The 25855-nt window shown below is 39.8% G+C and overlaps 3 protein-coding genes across 5 annotated transcripts; 2 read left to right on the plus strand and 1 right to left on the minus strand.

The window, feature by feature from the left end:
- Positions 1-197: 197 nt before the first annotated feature.
- LOC106654421 (sodium-coupled monocarboxylate transporter 1-like) lies at positions 198-5466 on the plus strand. 2 transcript variants are annotated; one of them, XM_023463665.1, is made up of 9 exons: positions 198-293; positions 377-457; positions 2680-3025; positions 3176-3330; positions 3407-3547; positions 3620-3728; positions 3803-4024; positions 4238-4746; positions 4811-5466. In XM_023463665.1, the coding sequence occupies exons 2-9, from the start codon at positions 420-422 to the stop codon at positions 4893-4895; spliced, it is 1605 nt and encodes a 534-aa protein (XP_023319433.1). In that variant the 5' UTR covers positions 198-293; positions 377-419; the 3' UTR covers positions 4896-5466. The 2 variants fall into 2 exon arrangements, with proteins under 2 accessions (XP_023319433.1, XP_014229757.1); XM_014374271.2 differs by having other exon boundaries at positions 198-457.
- A 594-nt stretch (positions 5467-6060) lies between these two features.
- LOC106654414 (sodium-coupled monocarboxylate transporter 1-like) lies at positions 6061-9231 on the plus strand. Its single transcript, XM_014374262.2, has 8 exons — positions 6061-6401; positions 6467-6812; positions 6895-7049; positions 7118-7258; positions 7333-7441; positions 7576-7797; positions 7876-8411; positions 8491-9231. Exons 1-8 carry the CDS (start codon positions 6163-6165, stop codon positions 8618-8620), a joined length of 1878 nt encoding a protein of 625 aa, XP_014229748.1. The 5' UTR covers positions 6061-6162; the 3' UTR covers positions 8621-9231.
- A 12596-nt stretch (positions 9232-21827) lies between these two features.
- On the minus strand, positions 21828-25855 carry LOC106654392 (piwi-like protein Siwi). Of its 2 annotated transcripts, none has more exons than XM_014374221.2 (9): positions 25591-25855; positions 25105-25216; positions 24824-25032; positions 24544-24741; positions 24286-24456; positions 23928-24207; positions 23499-23851; positions 23007-23424; positions 21828-22924 (listed from the first exon to the last, which is right to left on the minus strand). In XM_014374221.2, exons 2-9 carry the CDS (start codon positions 25190-25192, stop codon positions 22278-22280), a joined length of 2364 nt encoding a protein of 787 aa, XP_014229707.1. In that variant the 5' UTR covers positions 25193-25216; positions 25591-25855; the 3' UTR covers positions 21828-22277. The 2 variants fall into 2 exon arrangements, with proteins under 2 accessions (XP_014229707.1, XP_014229709.1); XM_014374223.2 differs by having other exon boundaries at positions 25751-25850.

Genomic DNA, 25855 nt, shown 5'->3' on the forward strand with positions numbered 1-25855 from the left:
TTGTACAATATAAACATGAAATTTTCTTACGAGTCGCCTCCGCTCGTCGCTACTCTCTTAATGCAATGATAATTGCGGCTTAAAAACGATATCTCGTCGTGTGCGTGTGTCGCGAGCACCCGTGTAACGTCGTCGTGCGTAATCGTGCACTCAGGGATGTATGTACGCTCTTTGCACGAGACGAAAATTGACTTTACTTCAGAAGCCAATACAAACACAGAGGCGCTCACGGTTTATAGCGCAAAGAAAAAGCAACGACGACGACGACGACGAGGACGACGATGGAAAAATTGGTATTCGGCCTGACGGACTACCTGCTGCTGGGCGGTCTGCTGGGCTTGAGCCTGCTCATCGGAATATACTTTGGCTTTTTCAGCAAACAGAACAGCGCCGACGAGTACCTGTTTGGCGGCAAGCACATGGGCTACCTGCCCGTAGGTACCAGCATCATAGCGAGGTAAGCCTGAACTTATGTGCTAAAGCTCAAAGCTTGTACAAATTATCCTCTTATCCTTTTAGAAAAAATTGATTGATTTAAAAATATCGTAAAAAGTTTTGAGGCGATTTGGTTTTGATGAACGTAAGAAAGTCGCGGAACAATGAATCTTGCAGGTAATTTAATGGGAACGAAACGCGCTGAAAAATAACTGACATCATAAAACTTAAGGGATTCAACATTTTATCAACTACAAATCAATAATATACTTCATTTTTTTCCAATTATTTATTGATTATTAAGAAACTTGAACATTTTTTCTACATCAGGAAATGCCATTAGAGAAACACATGATATTATTGTAAATGAACTCGTCTTCCGAGATGTAAATTATATTTTATACGTTTATTCAGTTATCATGTGCCAGCACGGTGCACGGAGTCAATGTGGGTTTTCAGATTATTTTTTTGTGAAAATGTCTTACTGCATTTATTACATGCATGGGTGATTTTTTTATGCACCGAATCGATGTGTAGTTTGAGATTACCTTTAGTTAAGTATTTTTTTCCGCATATATCGCACGCATGTCTGACACCACTGTGCTTTGCGTTAACGTGGACTCCAAGACTAATTTTTTGTGAAAAAGTTTTGTCGCATATATCACATGAGTAGGTAATACCACTATGCATCGAATCTATGTGAGTTTTGAGATGATCCTTGCTTGAGATCACCATTGTGAACCGAATCGATGTGCCTTATGGCATTACGCTTATCTGAAAATGTCTTTCCGCAAATATCACATGCATGTTTGACATTTAGTGGGCCGTACTACTGTGGATTTTGGGTCTACCTTTCTGAGTAAATGACTTTCCACTAATATCACATGCATGTGAAACACCATCATGCATTGCATTTAGATAAGCCTTTGATGCGAATATTTTTCGGCAAATATCACATGTATGTGGGTCACCATTGTGCGGAGCATCAATATGGGCCTTAAGACTGTTAATATGTTTGAATGTCTTGCCGCATTTATCTCAAAAATGGGTAATACAACGATGTAATGATTTGAAATGCCTATTCAGACTATATTTAGATGAGAATTTTTTACTGCATGTTTTACATGCTTGAGTTGTATCATTATCTAAACTACCGAGGTGTTTTTTGAAATTATGTTTTTTATTTGGCTTGCCAAGTTCCCAGTCAAAATTAAAATTCAATTTTTCATCGATGTCATCAACCAATTCTTGTTTTACTTTCTCCGTGGGTTCTATTTTAATTATGTTTTGAGTTTTATAACTGTTGCTATACTTTTACACTCTGTAAATGACTTGGAAAATCATTGTCAATTTTCTTTACTGTTAATGAATTAATGTTGGGCTTGACGTCTTCGCATTCAACAACTATTTCCACTTCGCCATCATTTTCACTTTCATGATTTTCTTCACAATTCGGAAGTATATCGGTCTGTTTAAAAATCAAAGGTACGTGAAAGATTTCACAAAAAAATAACTAAAATATGAATGACTTACTGAATTTTCTCGCAGGAATGGTAAGAGTTGGATGTTTTTCAAATCAGGTTTCTCTTCAATCATATCATAATTATTTTCAATGAGTGAGTCATTAGTAGGCTCCTCTTTTATTCTGAAATAACCTCAATAAGATCAAGTATTATGTTATAATATCTTTATATCAGTCCTCAAAAATGAAAATTACCTGAGAGCACAATCAAGTATATCACTGGACTCCATATTTTTCTCTCGGAATTTTCTTAACAATCAATCTTTTAGTGATGATTGCTCATTTCAAACTAACAAAACACAAAAAGACTGACGATGGGCGATGTGCTGTCCTCGCTAAATTTTGGAAAACTGTGACTATGCAAAGGGCTCCAGCTTATGCTCGAGTAGCTCCGCGGCATAGTCGTCCGTGTATAGCTTACCGCAATGGCATACACGGCAAAGTACCATACAGAACAAATTCGGAGATCATGAGACGATGCACGACGTAAACAACAGAACAAAAACAGCTCTGAATGCTCTTAGACGGTCTTTTCGTGTAGCTTAAATTTAATTTATATAATATTTTCAAATTGTGTAATGAAATTTTGGAATTGTCAATTTAAACGAAACGAAAAAAAGAAATTATAATTATATTAATGATGAATTCACAATAAAAATATTTCCATCGCTAATAATAAACTGTAGCGAAAAAATGATAAATCATTCTACGTCGCGTTACAGTTTGCTGTCCGGCATCACTTATCTGGGCGTGCCGACCGAGGTCTACCTGTACGGGGCCTTTTACGCGTTCACCCTCATCAACACCTGCATCACGGGCTACCTCACGGCCTTCGTGTTCATGCCGCTGTTCTATCGGCTGCAAGTCAAGAGCACCTACGAGTACCTGGAGCTGCGCTTCAGTCGGCGAATCAGGCGCTTCGCGTCGTTCCTCTACATATTGTCGCTGATGGTCTACGTGCCGATCATCATTTACGTGCCGTCGCTGGCATTCGCCCAGGTCACCGATCTCAAGCTCAGCCTCGTCGCGCCCATACTCTGCGCCATTTGCATCGTCTACACGGCCCTCGTGAGTGCATATCTGCGCGGCGCTGTATCGACTCGATGATCCGCGCGCGATCTTGATTATTTTATTTTATAATTCTGAAAAAAACATCAGGTTTTTCCTCGTTTTATTTTCGGATAATTTGTTAATTCATTGTGTATGTTTGTGCCTCAGGGTGGGGTTAAAGCCGTCGTCTGGACGGACTTTGTGCAATTTTTCTTCGCCGTCGGAGGATTGCTGGCTGTCCTCGTACTCGGGGTCATTTCCGCGGGTGGTCTCTCGGCCGTCTGGCAAGTGTCGAGAGATGGACAAAGACTCGATATATTCAAGTGAGCTGATCATTATTACTACTTCTACTGAAGGATGTTTATAAGTTGAATATTTTGCAATATTTAATGTTCGCAGCATGGATCCGAGCCCGTTCGTCAGAAATACTTTCTGGGCCATGTCGTTTGGTACGGTTTTCTCCTCTCTCAGTCACTCGGCCGTCGGTCAGAAATTCATACAGCGATATTTGACCATCGATAATCTCACCGACATAAAAAAGTAATAATTCATTGTCTATAGATTCAGTTTCTTAGAACATCGTCGCTAATCGTACACCCTACCATATTTCAGAGCAGTATTGATAAAAACAATTGGCACTTTAGTCCTGGACGCTGGCTGCGTCTACTGCGGACTTGTCATTTACGCCAGGTATTTCAACTGCGACCCGATTGAATCTAAGGTATTATAATGTGTTTATACATTCGAGGAAACAAAAAAAAAACGATTACCTGTGTTATTATACTTTCTGGTCAGATAGTCGAACGAGGAGATCAGATCGTCCCGTACTACGTGATGGATATAACGAAAAATTTTCCAGGCCTCTCGGGAATGTTTTTGGCCGGCATTGCCGGATCGGCACTGTCCACCATGAGCGCCAGCATAAACACCCTGTCGGGCATCATTTACGAGGATTTCATCGATCAGTGGATACCCGAGAGCCCAACGAAAGACTCTAAGGCAGCCAATATCATGAAGGTTCGTCCATTTGTCTTTTTGCGCTAGCTTACCGATACTCACCTGCACTGAAAAACTTAAAAAAAAAAAAAAAAAAAATACAATACCAAGCGACGTTATAATATTTCCCAGATTATCAGTCTGTGTTCTCCGTACGATGTAGCATTATAATTTTAATTCGCAAAGTTTCTCATCGAGGAAAATGATAATTTTTACAATCCATTGTTTTTTCAGCTGAGTTCCGTGATAATTGGCGTAGTGAGCATCGGCCTGATCTTCGTGATCGAGCATCTCGGCACGGTGCTCGAGCTCTCCTACAGCGTGCGCGGCGCCGCGGACGGTCCGCTGCTCGGCTTCTTCTTTCTCGGTATGTTCTGCCCGTGGGCCGGCGAACGAGGCACCCTGACAGGGGGCTGCGTCGGCCTCCTCTTCATGCTCTGGGTCTCCGCGGGCTCCAAGTGGCACATCATGAACAATCGCATGCGCACACCGCACCTGCCTACTTCGATAGAGAATTGCTCCTCGGAGTTGATGATGAGCAGGAGTTCGGAATTACAGACGACGACTCTGGCGCCGCTCAGCCCGGACGAGGAGCCCATGCTGCTGTTCAAAATGACCTTTTTGTATTTCGCTTTTTTCGGCTCGATCATAACGGTCGTGGCGGGACTGATTACGAGCTTCGCCATCGGCGAGGTTGATCTAACGAAGGTGAATCCCGAACACATAAGTCCATTTTTTCGCAGGTAAATTATTTGGACTTTTGAACGCTTAAGTATTTACCGACGAGCTGTCACCTTGAATTTTCAGATTTTTACCAAAGAAAGCGTATCAAGAAGTTTCGAAGAGAGAGGAAAACGCGGTGGAAAAAAATCACATGGAGTCCCGATTGTAATAACTCGTCGATTACACTCACATCGTGGACGTTCAGTAAAAATGAAAATGCATTTTTTAATTTCAAAAATATCTCATCATATTATTTTAATTATTGTTATTAGTATCATAAAATGTATTACTGTACTTTGTTTGATTTGAGCTTATAAAACGATGTCGTGCATGTGCGAAATTGTGTGCAGGAAGATTAAAACGAAATTTCATGCACTGAAAAGTTCACAAAGTGAATCATGTAACACACGGTACGGTACGCACATAATTTATTTCCAATTATCTTGGAAAAATTTCTATAAATTTTTTAAATCTTATCAATTGTTGATATTAGTTAATCTAAAGCGCCTTCAGCTCAAAAATCGTTTTCTTTAATCGGCCGAATATGTTTTTCATTGACCAGATGGTTTTAAATAAATGCCAATAATTTTTCACTTTTGTGCATATTCGAATTCAAGTAACTTTGTCGTATTTTCAAGCAGTCGCACATGTCACACACTTATTACGTAGTGCCAGAAACTTTTACGAAGGCAATTTTGTACCAATTCGTATCACAAAATAAATCTTCAAGTTTAAACATTCTTATAATAAATAGTGATTGATTTCTTTGTAACATTAATAAATATTCAAAGATTTTCGATCAATTTTTGAAACATGATTTTAACTTGAAAACAAATAATCGAGTGCGGTGTATTTGAAAATCATCATTTATCACACTGTCATCGGGCGTCGCGTCAAGTTCGCGCGCGTCGGAAAGAGTATAGTATAATATACCGCACGCAATGTTTGCCCGGCTTGCAGGTGTGCACACGACGATCGAGCTCAACCAAGCTCAAATCGAGTATAAACCGAGACGTCGGCGCCGTCTTGTTTATATTATCTCACGTATTTATATTTTCCTTTACAGAAAAAAGTAAAAAAGAAAGAAAAAGGAAAAAACGTAAATACGTGTTCTCTAGCGTATATATATGGATGCTCGCGTGGATTCGATATTAGCGCAAGTAATTATGCAAACAGTACAAGAGATTGATAATAAAGCTTATCGCTTTACGATTCTCAATGATAAATCAAACGTCGAAGCTCTCTCGTTACATTTAATTATATACATACACCCGCGCGCGCCAGAGAGGATTCACGCGTGTACGGAAAAATTAGTCTCTCTTGACTCGTCGCGATTAGCAGTTCCGTTTAACTCGTTCGCTCGCGTCGCTCTCTCCTCTCCATGCAATTCCATCATCGAGAGCATTCTTTCGCGATAATCGAGAAATAACACAAAAATGGATTTGAACGCGACAACGGCAAAGTCGACGGTGGTGGTTACGATGGTGCTGGGTCAAGCGACCAAGTCACTGGTGTTCGGCTGGACGGACTATCTGCTGTTCAGCGCGCTGCTCGGTCTGAGCCTCTTCATCGGCATCTTCTTCGCCTTCTGCAGCAAGCAGGACAGCGCCGCGGAGTATCTGTTCGGCGGCAAGAAAATGGGATACTTTCCTGTCGCGGTCAGCACCGTCGCCAGGTATGATACACGCGTAAATTTTTTCACGCTCTCTGCATCCATCGTACGTCATTCGATCCTTTCAGCATGATCTCGGGTGCCTCGCTGATCGGCTTCCCCACCGAGGTCTACCAGTACGGCTCGCAGATCATCCTGCTGTTCGTGTCGTTCGCCCTCGGCAGCGTCCTTACGGCCTGCGTCTTCATGCCCGTCTATTACAAGCTCGAGGTGACGAGCACCTACGAGTATCTGGAGCTGCGCTTCTCGCCAAATCTGCGCTACTTCGCCTCGGTCATGTACGTCGTCTCGCTGATGATCTACATACCGCTGGTGGTCTACGTGCCGGCACTGGCCTTCTCGCAGATCAGCGGCGCCAACATACACACCATCACGCCCGTACTCAGCCTCGTCTGCATCACCTACACCACCATCGTACGTAATTTTGCACGTTTAATAAAGCTAGTTGTTCGTTTTTTATGAGTTTGTTGTTGTTATTGTTGTTGAATGTGTACAGGGAGGAGTTAAAGCTGTCATCTGGACAGACACAATACAGTTCATATTTACCCTTGGAGGATTGTTTACTTTCATGTTCTTAGGCGTCAAGTCGGCCGGTGGCATAGCGGCCGTCTGGAAAATAGCCGACGCCGGTGGCAGATTGGACGTTTTCGAGTGAGTTAGCGATCTAGGATGCTTGTTGATCAAAATAAGCGCTTTTTTCAATGTATTTATGATTTCAGCTTCGATCCGAGTCCTTTTGCTCGAACGACGTTTTGGGGTCTGATAATTGGTATGACGTTTTCGAACGTAAGCTCAGTGTCCATTGGCCAAAAATACGTGCAGAGACTGCTGTCTATCAAAAAGGAGTCCGACCTCGCCAAGTAAAAATTAAATCGACGCTCGTTTACCCCACACTTGTAACGCATAACTGTAATTCAATTATTTTTCTATCAAGGACACTGCTCTGGGTTGGCATCGGCTGCTTCATCATCGTCGTGGCAGTCACGATAACGGGCATAACCATGTACGCGAGATACGCCTCCTGCGATCCCATTAGCGCCGGGGTAACTATGTTGTTTTGCTAGCATTACATGTACCTACAAGCTTATTAAACGCAGCTTCTGCAAAATTCGCCATGCTCACCGAATCTCGCTCAAAGCCCGGTAAATCTAATTTTCGTACGCTTGTACCTGCGCAGGCGATCGATAAGAGCGACAAAATCGTGCCGTATTACATAATGGATATAGCCGGCGATCTGCCGGGTTTGCCGGGCATATTTCTCGCCGGTATCGTAAGCTCGGCCCTGTCGACCATGAGCGCGGCCCTCAACACGCTGTCGGGCACGATCTACGAGGACTTCATCGATCGCTGGATCCCGGAAAGCCCAAAGAAAGACGCCAAGGCGGCTCTCATCATGAAGGTTTGCTCGTAATGAAGAGATGCTCGTATCATAATTATCGCCCAATTGTAATTTTTATCAACTCAATCGATTTCGCAGGGCATTTCCTTCTTGATCGGTCTTATTACCATCGCCCTGATCTTCCTGATCGAGCATCTCGGCTCGATCTTCGAGATGGCCATGAGCCTGCGCAGCGTCGTCGAGGGCCCGATGCTCGGCATCTTTCTGTGCGGCATGTTCCTGCCCAAGGTCGGCAAGAGAGGCGCTCTGTGGGGCGGCATCGTGTCCCTGCTGATCATGGCCTGGATCCTCGGCGGCTCCAAGTGGTACAGCTCCCAGGGCAGGCTCAAGAATCCGACTCTGCCCATGTCCACGGAGAACTGCAGCGCTATTAGTTTTCCGGCGTCGATGCTCGATAATGCCACGACGACGTCGACGACGACCAAGAGCCCGATTCTCGATCCTGCTTTGGTGGCTGCGGACGAGCCGATGCTGATCTACAAAATATCGATGCTGTACTTGGTGATGGTGGGTACCATCATTGCCGTCGTCGTGGCTGTCGCGGTCAGCTGGATGACGGGCGAGTGGAACACGACCGAAACTCATCCGGATCTTCTCTCGCCGGTCGTGAAAAGGTAAGTGCTGCATGAAATTGTTGTTTCAGCTCGAATAATAGGAATCATTGATCACATCATTGTGTATAAACGTGCGCAGATTTTACGCAAAAAAGTCGTCGTCGTCCTACGACGAGGTGGCGACGGACGAGCGGCAGCTGCACGACCACGCGCTCAAAAAGCTCAACGATCAGCATCAGCTTCACACGGACGAACTTAAAGATACGTGACGTCGGCGTATCGAGATACGCAATGTAAACATTCACATCTATAATAGGTATGTGTACCGCGGCATCGGAGGCTCTGGATCGTCTGTGCAATCGTGTCAGTATATCACACACACACACACACATTGCGATGTAATGCAATTAAAGGCTGTCTCGCTGCTGCTGTTTATCGATATCGATGTGTACTTATATTTTTTTAGATGCAAAGTCATCACAGTGTGCTGAAGTATTATTGTTATATTTTTATTGTGTATATTTCGTTCGGCCGAGAATACTCGTGTTTTATTTTATAATAAATCGTAAAAAAATTGAAAATTTGCGATGGAAAAGTCACGATATTGTCGTATCAATATGAGAAAAGCATAGAAATGCATATCTATATTTGAAACATATCTGGAAATATATGTTGAAATAAGTCGTAAATTCTTCGCGCTTCGCGACAGATTTACGACGAAGCTGTATGAATAAAATTACGTATATCATGTCAATACGTGTGAAAGCGACGCGAATTAGTTTTATGTATTTTCATCGACTGAAATTACGAAACTTGTCAAATGTATTAGTATAGTCTTGTACAAAAGTGTCTTCGATCAAATAGGCTCTTCCCATTCAAATAAAAAACATGTTGACTTTAAATTGTATCATTACAATAGCTTAAATATATCGCCACATTGTAAATATTAATATTAGTCGCTAAACGAAAAAATGTACTCTTGTAAAACATCGATGTATTCCGATAACAACCCATGGCACGCGAGTATCAATTCCGAATCGATAAATTCTCGGTTTAAAGCCCAACAGCAGTCGCGGCAGCAGTGGCGCAACACGTTACAATATACATACGTATACGTACAGCTTTCAGCAAGAGATCGAGGTAATTGGCCCAAGTTAACGAGGTGTTATCGTAAACAGCCTCTCTAAATGTGTGCTGCACGCGTATACTATGTTGTGGATGCAGACGTTGCGTCTCGAGTGCGCCGTCTGTGTAAGTAGGTATACGTGCGTGTGTGTGTGCATGTGCACGCGGCGGCAACTGCATCACGTTCGAGTTTCGTTTGTGCTCCTGCAAGAGAGAGGGTAAGTTTGTCGTCGTCGTCGTTCTACTACGACCCTGTACATAGGTATACATATGCTGTTATTTACACGTACACATATACCCAGGCACCGATATGACGCACAAGTCGAGCCCTAAAACCAGCGACGAACTTGTACATGTACCGAGCGCGCGGAGGAACGACCAGTGCTTTCGCGCGCGCGCGCGCTTGACTGATGTGACTTTGTTTCTTGGCGTGGGTAGTGTATTTTTTTTACTTTTCTTTTTTTTTTTAAAGTCGAGAAGCGGACAACTTTCTTGCGCGCGCGTGGGTAATTTATACTTTTTTTCTGCGCACCCGCAGCAAACGCTATACAGTTAAGCGTGCACCCGGCAAATTGCTCTTTTCTTTACTCTCTCTCGCACTCATCTCTGTACATGCTCCGTCTTTTCTCTTTATGATGAAGTCCCCGGAGCCGGCGTCGGTGTATGCGAGAATTTTGAGCTTTTTATCATCTGTTTTTTTTTGAGCTTTCTCGTGGCCTGCGCGTGTATATCATACTTTGGCAATTTTGTTCAACGACTGCACCGGCACGTCGGAGAATGCGACTTTGCGATGCAGTCGCCAACGACACGTCGCACGGGTCAATGAACAAAACCATTCGTTCTCCATGCCGTGGCATAGCCGTGACTTTCGGGCAAAGAGCTGCCGATTACACCTTTCCAGAAGATGCGCAGCGCTGTCGACTCTTTCGATCTACCCTCGCTGTATGGAGTAATACCTACGATCTTGTCTCTTTGTTCTTGTGAGGTTGGTCTCGAGTCGATAAGTTGAACCCGCTTCGAGAGTTTTCGATTAACCCATTAACGCGCAAAAGTGCAATTTTGTGCATGAATTTTCCATTGTAAAAAAATTATAGATAAAGTTAAAATATTTTCTTGAAAATCCACACCCAGAGGTTTTTGGGTATGCTCTTTCAGTATTTTTGCGATAAATAAACATTATCATCGTTTATTTTGCCATTAAAAACAAAAAACCTGATTTTTTGACTCAAAATTTTTTTTCAAAGTCGATTTTCTACCTGGTCTTGCCTTCGGAGGGTTCCCATAACACCAGAAATCGTGCACTTTTTCTTTGAACCTTCAAAAAATGCGCTGCCGTGATTTTTATCTAGCCCCTACATTTCTAAAATGGAGAATTTATACCGGGCAGTGGTATAAAAATTCACTCATTTTTTACTCAGAACCTATTTTACATGCGCTAAATATGAACTCAAAAGTACAATTTGGAGTGTAAAAACTCATTTGAAATCGTTTAGAGAATACGTGTGATTTTTTCAGAATTTTTCAGACCACTTTGAAAATTTTGCAAAATACAACCATTTCCCGGCCTGTCGAAAAAAATCCAAAATATTCCAAAAAAATCTGAAAAATTCTGAAAAAAATTATTAAAAAATTCTAAAAAAAATTCACATATATTCTTTGAACAAATTTGAACACTTTTCATTGTATGACTTTCTTTTATAAAGTCAACAATTTACAAATAAAAAATAAGGCAATTTTTATATCGCTGCTCGGTATAAATTCGCCATTTTAGAAATATAGCGGCTACATAAAAATCGCGGCAGCGCACTTTTCGAAGGTTCAGAGAAAAAGTGCACGATTTTTGGTGTTATGCCCTCCGAAGGCAAGGCAAGGTAGAAAATCGACTTTGAAAAAAAATTTTGAATCAAAAAATCACATTTTTTGTTTTTAATGGCAAAATAAACGATGATAATGTTTATTTATCGCAAAAATAACACCGGATACTGAAAGAGCATACCCAAAAACCTCTGGGTATGGATTTTCAAGAAAATATTTTAACTTTATCTGTAATTTTTTTACAACAGAAAATTCATGCACAAAATTGCACTTTTGCGCGTTAATGGGTTAAAAATCGATTGCCCAACAGTTTTTAGTGCCATTTAATGTACGTAAAGGTTTTACTCATTGGAGGATTAGAAACAGTGCCGCCTCCACGCAAACTTTCATTTGCCTCTTACGCAATTCAAAAAGCATTAATATAATAATTTGGATAAAAGTACTAAAAAACGGACAAAAACAATTATGAAAGCTTTTACTAATTTTTAAGAAACGTAGGAAACATTTCAAGTTTAAATTATATTGCTAAATGGTTTCCAGTATAGTTTTTTTCGATAAATACTTATTGTTATTATCGATCACTAATTTCTTAGCAGAATAATTAGTCTGTTATGTTTGATTAATTCAGGATCGCGTATCACTACCCGAGGTTTATCAAAAATCCAGGTGCCAACCAAACGCTCACTTCATTCAAAAAATCTCTCGGCTGATCGTTGCACGAAATTCTGCAGAATAAATTAGCTGTAAAATTCAAGAGAGATTAGTGATTGGCCGTAAGAGAAAATTTTTCTTATGTCAACAATAAAGCTAACCACCGCAGGACAGTGAACCAAGATGTAAAAATAGTAATTGATAGTCTGAGGTTCGGGTAATACACAAGCATATTAGCCCAAATTTTATTGAAATTTTAGAAAAATATTTATACAAGTATCAATATGTATATTTACAATTGTCAAGAAAACGATCCGTTTTTTTTATTGTTTTATTATTATTAATAAAGTGCTAACTATTCTCTGAGAAACTACTCAGAGTGAATGATTATAATAAATTCGACACATTCGTATAAACAATGAATTATTCATAAAATCTTTCTTCAAGGACTGTTTATTGTGTTCGTGGGCAAAATCTTAATGATCTTTATGGACCGTATTACGGTGGAAGTGCAAACTCTTTTGCAATTTTTGTCCATATTTCTTTTCATATTTTTCTCATGCTTAATCTTTGCGACCCTTCGTGAATTGTACTTTGGTGGTAGAGTAAACTTTCTTTACTTGTAAATTTTTTCCTGCAATTGTCACATGCGTAATCTTTGCGACCTTCGTGGACTGTCCTTTGGTGTCTAATCAAATTTTTTCGATCTCCGAATTTCTTCTCGCACTTGTCGCATGTAAAATCTCTACGACCTTCGTGTACTATCCTTTGGTGCTTGAACAAATCTGATTTATAACCAAATTTTCTCTCGCATTTGTCACATGCGAAATCTTTGTAATCGTCGTGTATTGTCCTTTGGTGCCTGGTCGAATCTGTTTGATTCCTAAATTTTGTCTCACAATTGTCGCATGGGAAATCATACCGACCTTCGTGTATTGTTTTTTGGTGAATGAGCAAATTCGATTTCTGTCCAAATTTCTTTTCACATTTGTCGCATGCATGATCTTTGCGACCCTCATGGACTATCCTTTGATGCTTGAACAAATCTGATTTGTAACCAAATTTTCTCTCGCATTTGTCACATGCGAAATCTTTGCAACCTTCGTGTATTGTCCTTTGGTGCCTGATCAAATCTGTTTGATCCCTAAATTTTGTCTTGCAATTGTTGCATGGGAAATCTCGACGACCTTCGTGTATTGTTTTTTGGTGAATGAGCAAATTCGATTTCTGTCCAAATTTCTTTTCGCATTTGTCGCATACGTAATCTCTGCGACCCTCATGGACTATCCTTTGATGCTTGAACAAATCTGATTTGTAACCAAATTTTCTCTCGCATTTGTCACATGCGAAATCTTTACGCTTTTCGTGTACTGTCCTTTGGTGTTTCAACAAATCTGATTTATAACCAAATTTTCTTTCGCATTTGTCACATGCGAAATCTTTGTAATCTTCGTGTGTTGTCCTTTGGTGCCTGTTCAAATTAGTTTGATCCCTAAATTTTGTCTCGCAATTGTCACATGGGAAATCATACCGATCTGCGTGGACTGTATTTTGGTGTCTGAGTAAATGCGATTTTAGTCCAAATTTCTTTTCGCAGTTGTCGCATGTATAATCTTTGCGACCCTCATGGACTGTCCTTTGGTGCTTCAACAAATCTGATTTATATCCAAATTTTTTCTCGCACTTGTCACATGCGAAATCTTTACGACCTTCGTGTACTGTCCTTTGGTGAATGAGCAAAGTTAATTTTCGCGTAAATTTACTTTCGCAATTGTTGCATGAGTCATTTTTGAGACCTTTATGTACTGCCCTTTGGTGCTTCAACAAATCAGATTTAGTTACACATTTATTCTCGCACTTGTTGCATGCGAAATCTTTACGCTTTTCGTGTACTGTCTTTTGGTGTGACAGCAAATTTGATTTATGTCCAAATTTCTTTTCGCAAATGTCACATGCGTAATCTTTGCCACCTTTGTTTGTTGTCCTTTGGTGGAAGAGTAACTGACTTTTTTGTCCAAATTTCTTTTCGTCCTTATCGTGTACTGTCTTTATGTGCAAGAGCAAACTATGTTTTTTTCTAAATCTTTTTGCGCACCTTTCACATAAGTAATCTTTGAAAACATCGTGGAATATTTTGTTGTGCTTAAGTAACGTTGATTTATTTTCAAATTTTCTCTCGCACTTGTGACACGTGAAATCTTCGCGATCTTTGTGTGCTAATTTTTGGTGAGTAAACAAACTTGATTTTTTTATAAATTTCTTTTCGCAATTGTCACATGCAAAATCTTTGCCGCGTTTGTGTTCTGATATTTGGTGTCTACTCAAATGACTTCGAAACTCGAATTTTTTTTCACACTGGTCACATGAGTAATTTTTCTGATCATCGTGAATTGTGTCTCGGTGTGTTATCATACTTGATTGCATTGTAAATGCCTCCTGGCAAATATCACAAACGTATTTTTTGTCTTCTAAAGCTGTAAAATTGTGTTCACTTAAGTTATTTTCCGAGTCAACTTCTTCGATTTTCTTCTTACTTTCATCCATTTTGGTGTCTTAATTAAATGAGAGATTCTTCGATTTAGTGCTACGGAAATTTAACGAGTAAAATGTATCTATTGGTATTAAGGCTTGTTTCATAGAGAAAGAAAACATTTAAACTAATTTAATTTCACTGTAAACATGATCAGTATTCGAGGAACGTTGTCAGAATCGTTTATGATACTATTGTTTACAATTAAATAACCGTTTTATCTGTTTATACTTAAACTACTTGAAAGATTTTAAAATTTTATATTGGCGGAGAATCTCTCGGGGATTTTTTACGTCTTCTAAAACCGAATACAGGAGTCCCTTGTATAACGCGGGTTCTTATAACGCGGTATTCTCTATAACGCGGTTTATCGAATGTTCCGACCCCTCATATAACGCGGATTTTTGGAACCCTATAACGCTTATTTACGTAGCAATGTTCATTGTTTACGCGTAAAATTTTTTTAAATAACCTATTTTTTTTACATCGATATACGCGTATTTTTTTGGAGAGTCCTTTCTATTATTTGATTTATATTTTTATTTAACTGCAATGGCACCGAGTCCAAGAAAATCGTTAAAGCCAACGAGGAAAGGCTTGAATTTCGCGGAAAAATTAAAAGTGCTCAATCTTTTGAGAAGTGGTGAACGAGTGGCTGTTATTGCTAGTCGTTTCGACGTCAATGAATCGACGATACGCACAATTCGCTCAAACGAAGAAAAGATACGTGAGAGTGCAGAAATATTGGGAAAGCATGCTGTGAGCTCTACAAGAATCCTGGCAGAATTTAATTGAGAAAACCGAAGAAATACTAATGATCTGGATACAGGATCTGATGCACAAAAAAATCCCAATGAGCACAGCAGCTATCCGCGACCAAGCTCTGGTTTTTCATTCATACTTAAAAAGTTCTTAAAATTTATGAAGAACTTCATAAAGATTTTTTGAGAAGAGCCAAACGATCAAAAATAACGGATTTTTTAAAAAATATATAAATGAGCAGTTTTTTCATATATGTACAACTTTTGTGCGGGGGGTTCTCGGATCTGCCCCAAAATTTAGTATGTTATTTGGGTATGTGAAAATAGCCTTCAGGTAAATTTTTAGCCCGCTAGGGGCCTTAGGGCCCAAATTTGGGCCCCTCGAAGGTCCAAAAATAGCCGTTTTTACCTATTTTTGCGTATTATTCAAATATTTGTAACTCGGGCACCGGTGCATATTTTTTAACTCTGAGGGTCGCATTTTTTAGGTCAAGACATGTACTTTTCGTAAAAAAATTATGTAGAGCTCGATAGACCAACCCCCGGTTATGGGGGGGCAATGAAGGGGGATGAAAAATCGCAAAATTGACGTTTTTTAGCTTTTTTTGAATTGATGCAGAAGGCGACTGGATTGACGTATTTACTTTTGCAACGTCTCATTTTAAAGGTATTTTTATTACCTTTAAATTGCCGTGCGCAGAATTAAGATTGGTTCAAAAACGACGGAGATAGAGCTGTTTAAAGGTGTCAACATTATGAAAAAAGGCGTTTTTTCGAGATTTCGATAAGCTGTAACTTTTTTCTAGTAACATGAATCTCTTTGAAATTTTATGTGAAAGTAGTTGATTACATGTAGTTTGAAGCCATGTAGGTAAGGATCTTGGTATTTGCCTCTATAACCGAAAACGAGGCCCCCGAAATCCGGCACTTTAGCCCTTATATAGGCAAAATACATGTTAAATTGGGCGGCAAAACTATTTGGTAACTCCTGAAATTATCGCAAAATAAACATAAAAAAAAAATCAAAAACCCCATATTAAACGTATTTTTCGACGAGGAATCCAATGGTAACCTCGAATTTGACCTTGAACATAACCTCTAAACTATAGCGAACCAAAATTGATTTTTCGCACGGTGACCCCCTTTTTTTATTTCAGATTTGAAAAGAGCGGAAAATTTCACGTTCAAATACATATTTCGTTTTTTTTTTCAAGGTAATTTTAAGGGCCCCACAGATCAAGAATAAACTCTTTGGCTGAGTTTAATATTAGTTTTAATGGAGCCTTCATTTTCAAACTGTGGGGCCCTTAAAATTACCTTGAAAAAAAAAACGAAATATGTATTTGAACGTGAAATTTTCCGCTCTTTTCAAATCTGAAATAAAAAAAGGGGGTCACCGTGCGAAAAATCAATTTTGGTTCGCTATAGTTTAGAGGTTATGTTCAAGGTCAAATTCGAGGTTACCATTGGATTCCTCGTCGAAAAATACGTTTAATATGGGGTTTTTGATTTTTTTTTTATGTTTATTTTGCGATAATTTCAGGAGTTACCAAATAGTTTTGCCGCCCAATTTAACATGTATTTTGCCTATATAAGGGCTAAAGTGCCGGATTTCGGGGGCCTCGTTTTCGGTTATAGAGGCAAATACCAAGATCCTTACCTACATGGCTTCAAACTACATGTAATCAACTACTTTCACATAAAATTTCAAAGAGATTCATGTTACTAGAAAAAAGTTACAGCTTATCGAAATCTCGAAAAAACGCCTTTTTTCATAATGTTGACACCTTTAAACAGCTCTATCTCCGTCGTTTTTGAACCAATCTTAATTCTGCGCACGGCAATTTAAAGGTAATAAAAATACCTTTAAAATGAGACGTTGCAAAAGTAAATACGTCAATCCAGTCGCCTTCTGCATCAATTCAAAAAAAGCTAAAAAACGTCAATTTTGCGATTTTTCATCCCCCTTCATTGCCCCCCCATAACCGGGGGTTGGTCTATCGAGCTCTACATAATTTTTTTACAAAAAGTACATGTCTTGACCTAAAAAATGCGACCCTCAGAGTTGAAAAATACGCACCGGTGCCCGAGTTACAAATATTTGAATAATACGCAAAAATAGGTAAAAACGGCTATTTTTGGACCTTCGAGGGGCCCAAATTTGGGCCCTAAGACCCCTAGCGGGCTAAAAATTTACCTGAAGGCTATTTTCACATACCCAAATAACATACTAAATTTTGGGGCAGATCCGAGAACCCCCCGCACAAAAGTTGTACATATATGAAAAAACTGCTCAAATACATGTATACTTTGAAAAAAATGTACATTTTCATTTAATTTACGAAATTTTTCATCTCTAATTTTCATGACCAGGAACGGAACCCCTCTTTTCCCATAAGACTAAGGTCTCGTATAACGCGGTTTCACACTACGCGGTACATGTTTGGAACGTAACCCCCGCATTATACGAGGGACCCCTGTACTTCCAAAAAAATCCTGACAGACAACAGCGAGTTCACTTATAATATATCCAGTAAATAGATCCTTATGCTCATGCAATAAGAAATTTCAATATTTATTCTGAAATTTGCCGTCCCCGTGTCATGGTGTGATTAATATGCTCCATAAATCGCCACTGGTTCTACTGATTGCCTCAAATGGATTCTTGGAATGTAAAAAACTATGCGAAGTAAGTACAGTAGTAACGAATAAGAAAACGGCATAATTTGACTGAAAAAATTGAAGCGAAAATGGCCCATTCTTGCCAAAGAGCTAAAAATTTATGTATCCTATTAAAAAAGAGATGGCCTGTTGGTGAGATCGCAGTAAGCGTGTTATGATTGGTTATTGCAATTGGTGTGGTTCTGTTATACCTACAGTGAGCGTAAGTTTACAAATTAATAACAACGCGACAGCCTTTGAGTCGTACACAGCGGGCTTGTATATGGATTGTGCGCACGTTAGAAAGTGCATACTTCATTTATATTTGCACTGTTTATAGCCGTCCACGTCTTTAAACCAATTTGTTACCCGCGAACTTAATTAATGATCGAGCGAAGGTAGTCAGCTTGGGAACAGAGATTATCGCAAATTACGAAGCGCGTTAAATTGTAAGCTAAATGAAGTAAGAGTAACCCAGAAAATGCATTTTCTGCGGCCATTGTAATTCCGCAATTTGTATGGAAATAACGCGGAACTCACATAACTTAATGCATTATGTAGATTAACTCGAAGTAACCAGTAAAGTTTGTTTTTCGTTGAAAAATTTATTGATTCTTTTAAATGAGCTTTTATGTGAGCTTTGAGGTTCCTTTTTTGTCTGAAAATTTTTTCGCAGAAATTACACGCACGGGCGATACAATGATGTAACGAGTCTATGTGTCTTTTAAGAGTACTCTTTAGTGTGAATATCTTTCCGCACACATCACATGCATGTGTGACACCATTGTGCTTCGAATCAATATGGATTCGGAGACTTTTCTTGTATTTGAATATCTTTCTACATGTGTTACACTCATGCGTGACACCTATATGTACTGCATCAATATGGAATTTAAGATTATTCATTTTCATAAACGTCTTTCCGCAAGTCTCACATGTTTTACGTGTGTTCATAATCCCCTTATGTAACACTCTAATGTGTTTCCGGAGGCTAGATCGGCCTGAAAAATTTTTTTCACAAATATCACATTTATGAGTGATTTTGCGATGAAGCGAATCGATGTGGGATTTAAGACGGTCTTTTCGTGAAAATGATTTTCCGCAAATACCACATGCATGTTTGGTACCATGATGAATTGTGCCTATATGTGCTCGGATATATTTCTTTGTTTTGAATATCTTATTGCATAGATCACATTTATACACCACTATGCACCGTGTCTATGAGAACGTTGAGACTACACTCGTGGGTGGGCTCTTTTGTAAGGGACGTATCGCAGGAAAGTATAGCACCGTCGAACGATGAGTTAACATTCCTATTAACATATCTTGTACGTTCAAACGTCTTTGCACATGTTTCATATGAATAGTTTATATCATTATGAACCGAGTCGATTTGGGGTTTGAGTTTATCGTTACTGCTGAGTTTTTTTGTATCTCTTGTCCTTCTACTTTTCTCGCTGATTTTACAATCAGGAATCAAATTCATTTCCTTTTTCACTCTGCCCTCATTTTCTATTTTAATTATGTTTTGAGAATAATCATCAATTTTTTTATTTTCAAAGAAATTCATACTGAGTTTCATGTCTTTACACTCGAATTCAATTTACATTTCGTCAAGTTCCGGCTGATTATATTTGTTACATTTTTGAAGCATCTGTAATAAAATATCAAGTTATCTTAAATTTTTCCAAAAAAAATGATTTCTTTGTAAATGGCGATTAGCAATTCTTACTGAATATTCTCTGAAGAATTGAATATTTTTAACATCGGACGTATCGTCAATTGCTTCACGAAACGACTCATTATGAGGTTCCTCCTTAACTCTGAAATATTTTTAGTAAGATTAAATATTTTGCTATAATATTTTTGTAATTAAATTCTTATAAAATAAAATTTACCTAACATTACAGTTAAATACACCGCTAGATTCCATGTTTAACACTTGAAATTTCTCGACTGATAGTAATGATCGGTAATAACGATACACATCGAACTAACTAAGCTAAATTTAATAACATTTACAAATTGTTAGATCAAATTCTGATCAAACTCATGTAAACAAAGCGGCAGCAAGTCATTACATATCATTGAAAAAGAATTATACAAATATAATCTCCATAAGCAATAATTATGTTTTCTATGAATAATACTTCTTTAATAAAGAGTTAAATAAAAAAAAGAAGATTCTACAACGTGGGAAGCGAGTCGAGAAAGATCTAGTATGGATACACCGCTATAGCACATATCGAGTCATATCTCTTGGTGGTCGAGGAGGATATTACTCTCTTGGCAGCGGGGCAAGCATTACTTCAATATTAGTTTGGTTGGTCCTGCGGTATAATTTATAGTTTCAAGTTTATGTTCGCGGCTTCGTTCGAATGGAATTTCCGAGCTATTATGCTTGCGCCGGCCCCTCAACTTCGTTTACCCGTCGGACATACGTGTGTACATGTAGCGCGCGTGGTACACAAGCAGCTTACGTATGTATGTGTGTGCACATTATAACAATACTTGAAATAATAGATGAAAATGGATGAGTGTTACGGTTGAGATATTGTAAAGAATCGGGGTATTTTCCAGATAAACACCGAAGAAATAAGATAGCGAATGGTTTTTAACGAAGTAACGTACTTCATATTTTATCCTTTCGATGAACGTTTAGGGCCAGAGAAATTCGACTAAAAAAGAAACCAGAAAAGCCATTGATTTATTGGCCCTTTAGGTATACATTTCATACAAAAAAAGGGAAAAGCGAACGGGCCAGAAAATAGCCTCGCACGATCGTAAGGGCAAAAACAACTCAGCCATCCGAGCGTTTAAAATTTCCTCCTACATGCGAGTATATAACCGAAGTTTCTTTCTCGAGACACACGCGGACTTACTTACCGAGTTTTTCTCGCTATTATACGCTCGCGATGGTGTACATGTATGTGTGAGCGTGAGCCAGCAGCAGCTGATCGGGAAAATGTCTACGTTGCTCGCGCGCGCTCGAGATACCTTCAAGTTGGCTGCACAACTTCCGACCCGCGCCCCGGCCTCGCGCGAGGCTGCGCATATTTTCTTTTTTGTGTCGTGCAATCGCATCAATGAGAAAACTTTCACGGGAGCTTTAAAAGACCTGCAGCGTGGAGTAATTTTTGCTACGCGATTAGATTCGAAGCTTCGAGCGCGTCAGAATTTTATACGACTTTTTCGCTTTAAAAGTTTGAACGAATCATAGATAGATACAGACTGGGCAAATCCTTTGAACAATCATTACCTTTGCGTGTTATCATCGAGCGATTTTTCAAAAATTGCATCGCAGCCGCACAAGTGTTTTTTGGACCGATACTTTGAAAATCGAATCACTAAAACTCACCGATACCAAAAGCTTCGCACGCGTGTGAGCTTCGTGCGAGCGTGCATACACGTATTTTTTACTCTCTCTCTGGCATCTTTATGAAACCTACTATTTCATATTTACTGCCTTTTACCAGCTCGTACGATATTCAGTTTCTTTCTGCTGCTTTCGTGGTATTAGCCTGGTTTGTTTTTTTTCTGGTTCAACTCGCAACTTGCGAGCAATGTGTATTCCTTTGGCTTTGATTTATCGGCTGATTCTTTTCACTCTTTTTTATATGTTTGTACATTTCGAGAGTATGTATCCTCGTATACGGGGAAGCACAGTTAAAATTTATATATTATTGCAGTGAAAAATATTATTATTGCTTTATAGTGCATTATTTATTTTCTATGACTTTAAATTTCAATGTTAATAGTGATGAATAATCATTTATTTATAAAAAAAATGCATGAATTTACAAGTTTGTCATCGAAATGCATATAGTTGTATGAATCGTAAAATATGTGAAAATTTGATCACTATTTATATAAAACGAAGTTCCAGTTTTTAAATAAAAGAAGTATTAGGTCAAATAAGAACAATTACAATTCTTGGTTAACAAATTCATTTAACTTATTATTAATTACCAATACTATTACAATAGTATTACTGGTATTACTTAATATTACTTAATTTACTTAGCATTAAAAATTAGGAAATTAAATTTTTTAATTTATAACAGATTACTTTGTTAAATTGTTAACAAACTTTTGATGCTTAATCTTTAACAAGTAATTGGCATTTTTGGATATTACATCACCGTATATCCTTACATGTGCAAAATAAATCTAATTTATTTTATAGCTTGCTTATACGATATGATTCTATACTCGATTTAGAGTACATTTATGAACTTTCATTAGTTCCAACTAAATTTGATTCTTTCGCAAAGTTGCAAAAATAAAATTTGAATGCTTGTTTTGTAAAAAAAAAATTACAGATTTGATCTATATAACATTTTAAAAGAAAAAAAAGTAACAAATGGGATGCGAGATAGATTACAAGAAGTATAAAGTATTTCGCAGAGCCTGATGCGCCGGGGTTCTCAGCGCTTGGGACGTGAAGAAGGCCAGCTTATGGGCGTACTGGCAGGGCGCTGGCACCCGCACGGTACCGCTGAAATTGAAGTACATGTGGCAGAACTTGTAGGTGATTTTCTGAAGGGCGTTGGCGCTGAGATTGCCCGAGTTGTGAATGATGTTGTAGGCGGTGGGCGAGACGGTGCCCTGGCGCACGTTCTGCGACACGAGGAAGAAGTCGAACTTCAGCGGGGACGTGATGACGTCGTCGACGATGGTGCCGGGCTGAGGATTGCGGCCGTTGTGGAAGATGCGCGTGTTGATGCGCTTGGTGACGATGATGAAGGTCAGCTTGACCTTCTCCTCGCCTCCGTAGAGTCCGGCCAGGCGCTTGTAGATGTGGCTGACCTCATGGTCGGCTACGTAGCGCAGCTGGCCCTCGCCCACGCCGTCGCGATAGACGAGGATGCGCTCGGGCAGGCAGTTGTTTTTGCGCCGATACTCGTGCAGAGCGTGACTGATGTGCACGGCGATATTGTTGGACAGCTCCTCGCCGTTGCTGTGCTGGGTCACGGCCGAGTAGTAGCTGCCGTAGTGCAGCGGATCCAGCGAGGCGACCATGGCACCTGCGTAAATGAAAGCAAAAAATCGAATGAGACGAAATTGTTTTTTCAACTCAAACTTCGCATGAATGTTTTGGATACGTACCGTAGTCGGTGCTCGCTTTGTCGTGGCACACGTCGAATCCGATGACCATCATGTTGGGCACCTTGTGGCTGAGCTCGACGGTCCAGGGATGACCGCCGATCTTACAATTCAGCTGCACCGCTACCTTGCTGCTGACGGACTTCATCATGCCCTGACTCTTCTGTCGCAGCGTCTTGGCCTGCAAAACTTGACTGGGGCAGGCCGCCGTGATGCATAGCTCCTTCTTGATGGCCGCGTAACGATCGCCGTTGACGTTGGGCACGATGCACAGGATCAGCTGGGGCGTCTCCTTGTCGAGGGTGTGGCGCAGGCCGTGCACGTACTCGTCGGTACGATCGCCGGCGGTGCGCACGATCTTCGGCCGATCGATCTTGAAGTTCATGGCCGCGGCTGAGCTCATGATGGATTGAATGAAGGTCTGCAGTAAGAAAGAAAATCATTGTTATCGTCGAGTATATTAAAAGTGTCAAAAACGTAAAAATGTGTACTCACTTTGGCGTCGTCCACGTGCTTGGACGGCACGATCACGTGCCAAGAGTTGAGCTTGGACACGGCGAACATCTTGTTCTCCTGGGCGTCGAAGTTCCAGTCGCCCGAGACCTTGGGCGTGATGGCCCTGCCGTGGAAGTGAATCTTTTCGGTCTCGATGATGCGCGCCGGCACGTCGGTCAGGTGGTCCTCGAACTTGAAGTTCCACTCGTCGAACTCGTTGGAGATGTCCTTGTTGGTGGACAGGCGTCGATTGAACTGCAGCAGGCGCTCGATGCGCGTCTGCGGGACCAGCCTGGTGTGCTCGGCCAGGGCGCGCATGGTCTTGAAGTCCTTGCGCATCGTATCGGTGAGACCTGCGTGAAACGAAAAATAAAAGGAACGGTTGTTCGTGCTTCGAATTTAAAATTTTAGGGTATAAGAGTTGCTTACCGGTGCTTCTGCACAATTCCGGAATCAGATAAATCAGTTCCGATTGGCCAGCTCGACGATCTCGGGCAGTGGATCTGGAGACGAGCAGCGGTTGTCCCATGTCTCGCAGTTTGATCGAATATTTATTTCGATAATAATCAGCGTAGATGATCTTCTCGTCATCCTTGCTCGTGAAAGTGTGCTTGGGATTATTTTCCCAATCGATGTCGTCGATCTTGTAGGTTTTATTGTTGTAATCTGTCAATACAACGCTGCCCAACACTTGATCGGCGTACATGTTCTGCGAAAATTGAAAATTATTCGTCAGTTCGAATTTCAATTACCACAAAAAAACAAAAAATAAATAAATGTTCTTTACCTTGAAATCACGAGGATTTTTCTCCCTGCACTCCGTCAAGAGATCATAGAGGGTTTGCTGCCTCATTACTTTGAACGAGGTCTCAACGCACATCATAACGTCTCTCTCGTGCTGACGAATCGAGGTGATGTAACCTGGCCAGAGCTGCAGCTTGTACTCCCTTACGTCGATCTGAAATACAAACGTAAAACGACTCGAGTAATTATATTGCGCTAAAATTTCGATGAAATTGAATAGTTTGATAAATGTGTATATTACCGCACAGCTTGGATCGTAGTAGTCGCGTCCGACCAATTGCAATTTCAAATGCTCCAAGCATCTTCGAACTACGATGTTGAAGAATTGCAAATAATGATAATCGCCAATCGGCAAGTCGCCAACGAGACGGATTTTTATTTGCACTACTTGCGCAGGAACAATATCGGAATAGGGAGACTCCGATGTCAACTCGAGAGGCTGTGAATTGAAAACAAAAAAAAAAAAAAATAAGTAAATCAAATTCCAATGAAAGAAAAAAATAAACAAAAGAAAACATTACCTGCGGCAAACGATGACTCGTATACAACACGGTACCGTCGAAAATATAAGCGCCGAGCTTATCCTTGTGCGTTCTTATTAAAGCCTTCTTTGTTCTAGTGCGATCGTCGCAGGGGCTGAAATCGACTCGGTACATATACAAACACCAATCGGTCTTGTTTGTAAGTTTGAAGTAGTTCGATTTACACAGGATCTTGGTGCCCAATGTGCCTGCAACGATACGGTAATATTTTCAAAATAACGAACGAAGAAATGACTTTCAAGCGCGTCCGAGCGACTCACCTTGCTTCGAGGCGCAGTTTACAGGCTTTGTAAGAATCTCATGTTCGGGCGCGGGCCTTGGAGCTTTTGAGCGTAGTACGGAAGTCATGATGATTTACAATTGATTTACAATCTGTAACAATATTTAAATAAAATTATTATTAGTACTGTTACTATTGATGATTACGTTTAATTTTAATTCTGAGAATTTTTCGAAAAAAATCTACATGCTTTCAAACAAATTATGTAAAATATTCCAATAAAATTTATTGTTCGTATGTAAAAAATTTAAATTGTCATTAACTTTTAGTTAGAATCACTCCAAGTAAATTAAAATCATTCAATTATACGATAATGAAAGAAGTTTTTCACAATCAGTTGGTAACTTTATCGCGTTGAATTCTCTTTTGTGTTTTATTTTTTTATAAAAAATTTAAATAATCGCATAAAGACACCATGATCGACAATTATTGCATTCGTTAAGGTGGAAAAAAAAGAAGTACTCACAGTTTTATTTTCAATTGATAGTAAAAAAAACAAAGTGCGATATCACGTGTTAACCTCTAATCGTCAAGACAGATTATAAAATCATTAGCTCAAACGATTTTACGAAACAGTGTATGCGAACTGAACACCAGAAACAAATTGAAAAGAAAAAACTCCTTACAAAGATTCTCAAAAACTGATGAGTTTGCTAATTCGTGCAACGCTCCAATGTATATAGAGATACGCTGAGGCGTGCACTTAGCAAATCGATCGTTTTGAAACTGAT

This window comes from Trichogramma pretiosum, unplaced genomic scaffold (genome assembly GCF_000599845.2).
Source record: "Trichogramma pretiosum strain Unisexual culture from Peru unplaced genomic scaffold, Tpre_2.0 scaffold47, whole genome shotgun sequence".
Classification (NCBI taxonomy): Eukaryota; Metazoa; Arthropoda; class Insecta; order Hymenoptera; family Trichogrammatidae; genus Trichogramma; species Trichogramma pretiosum.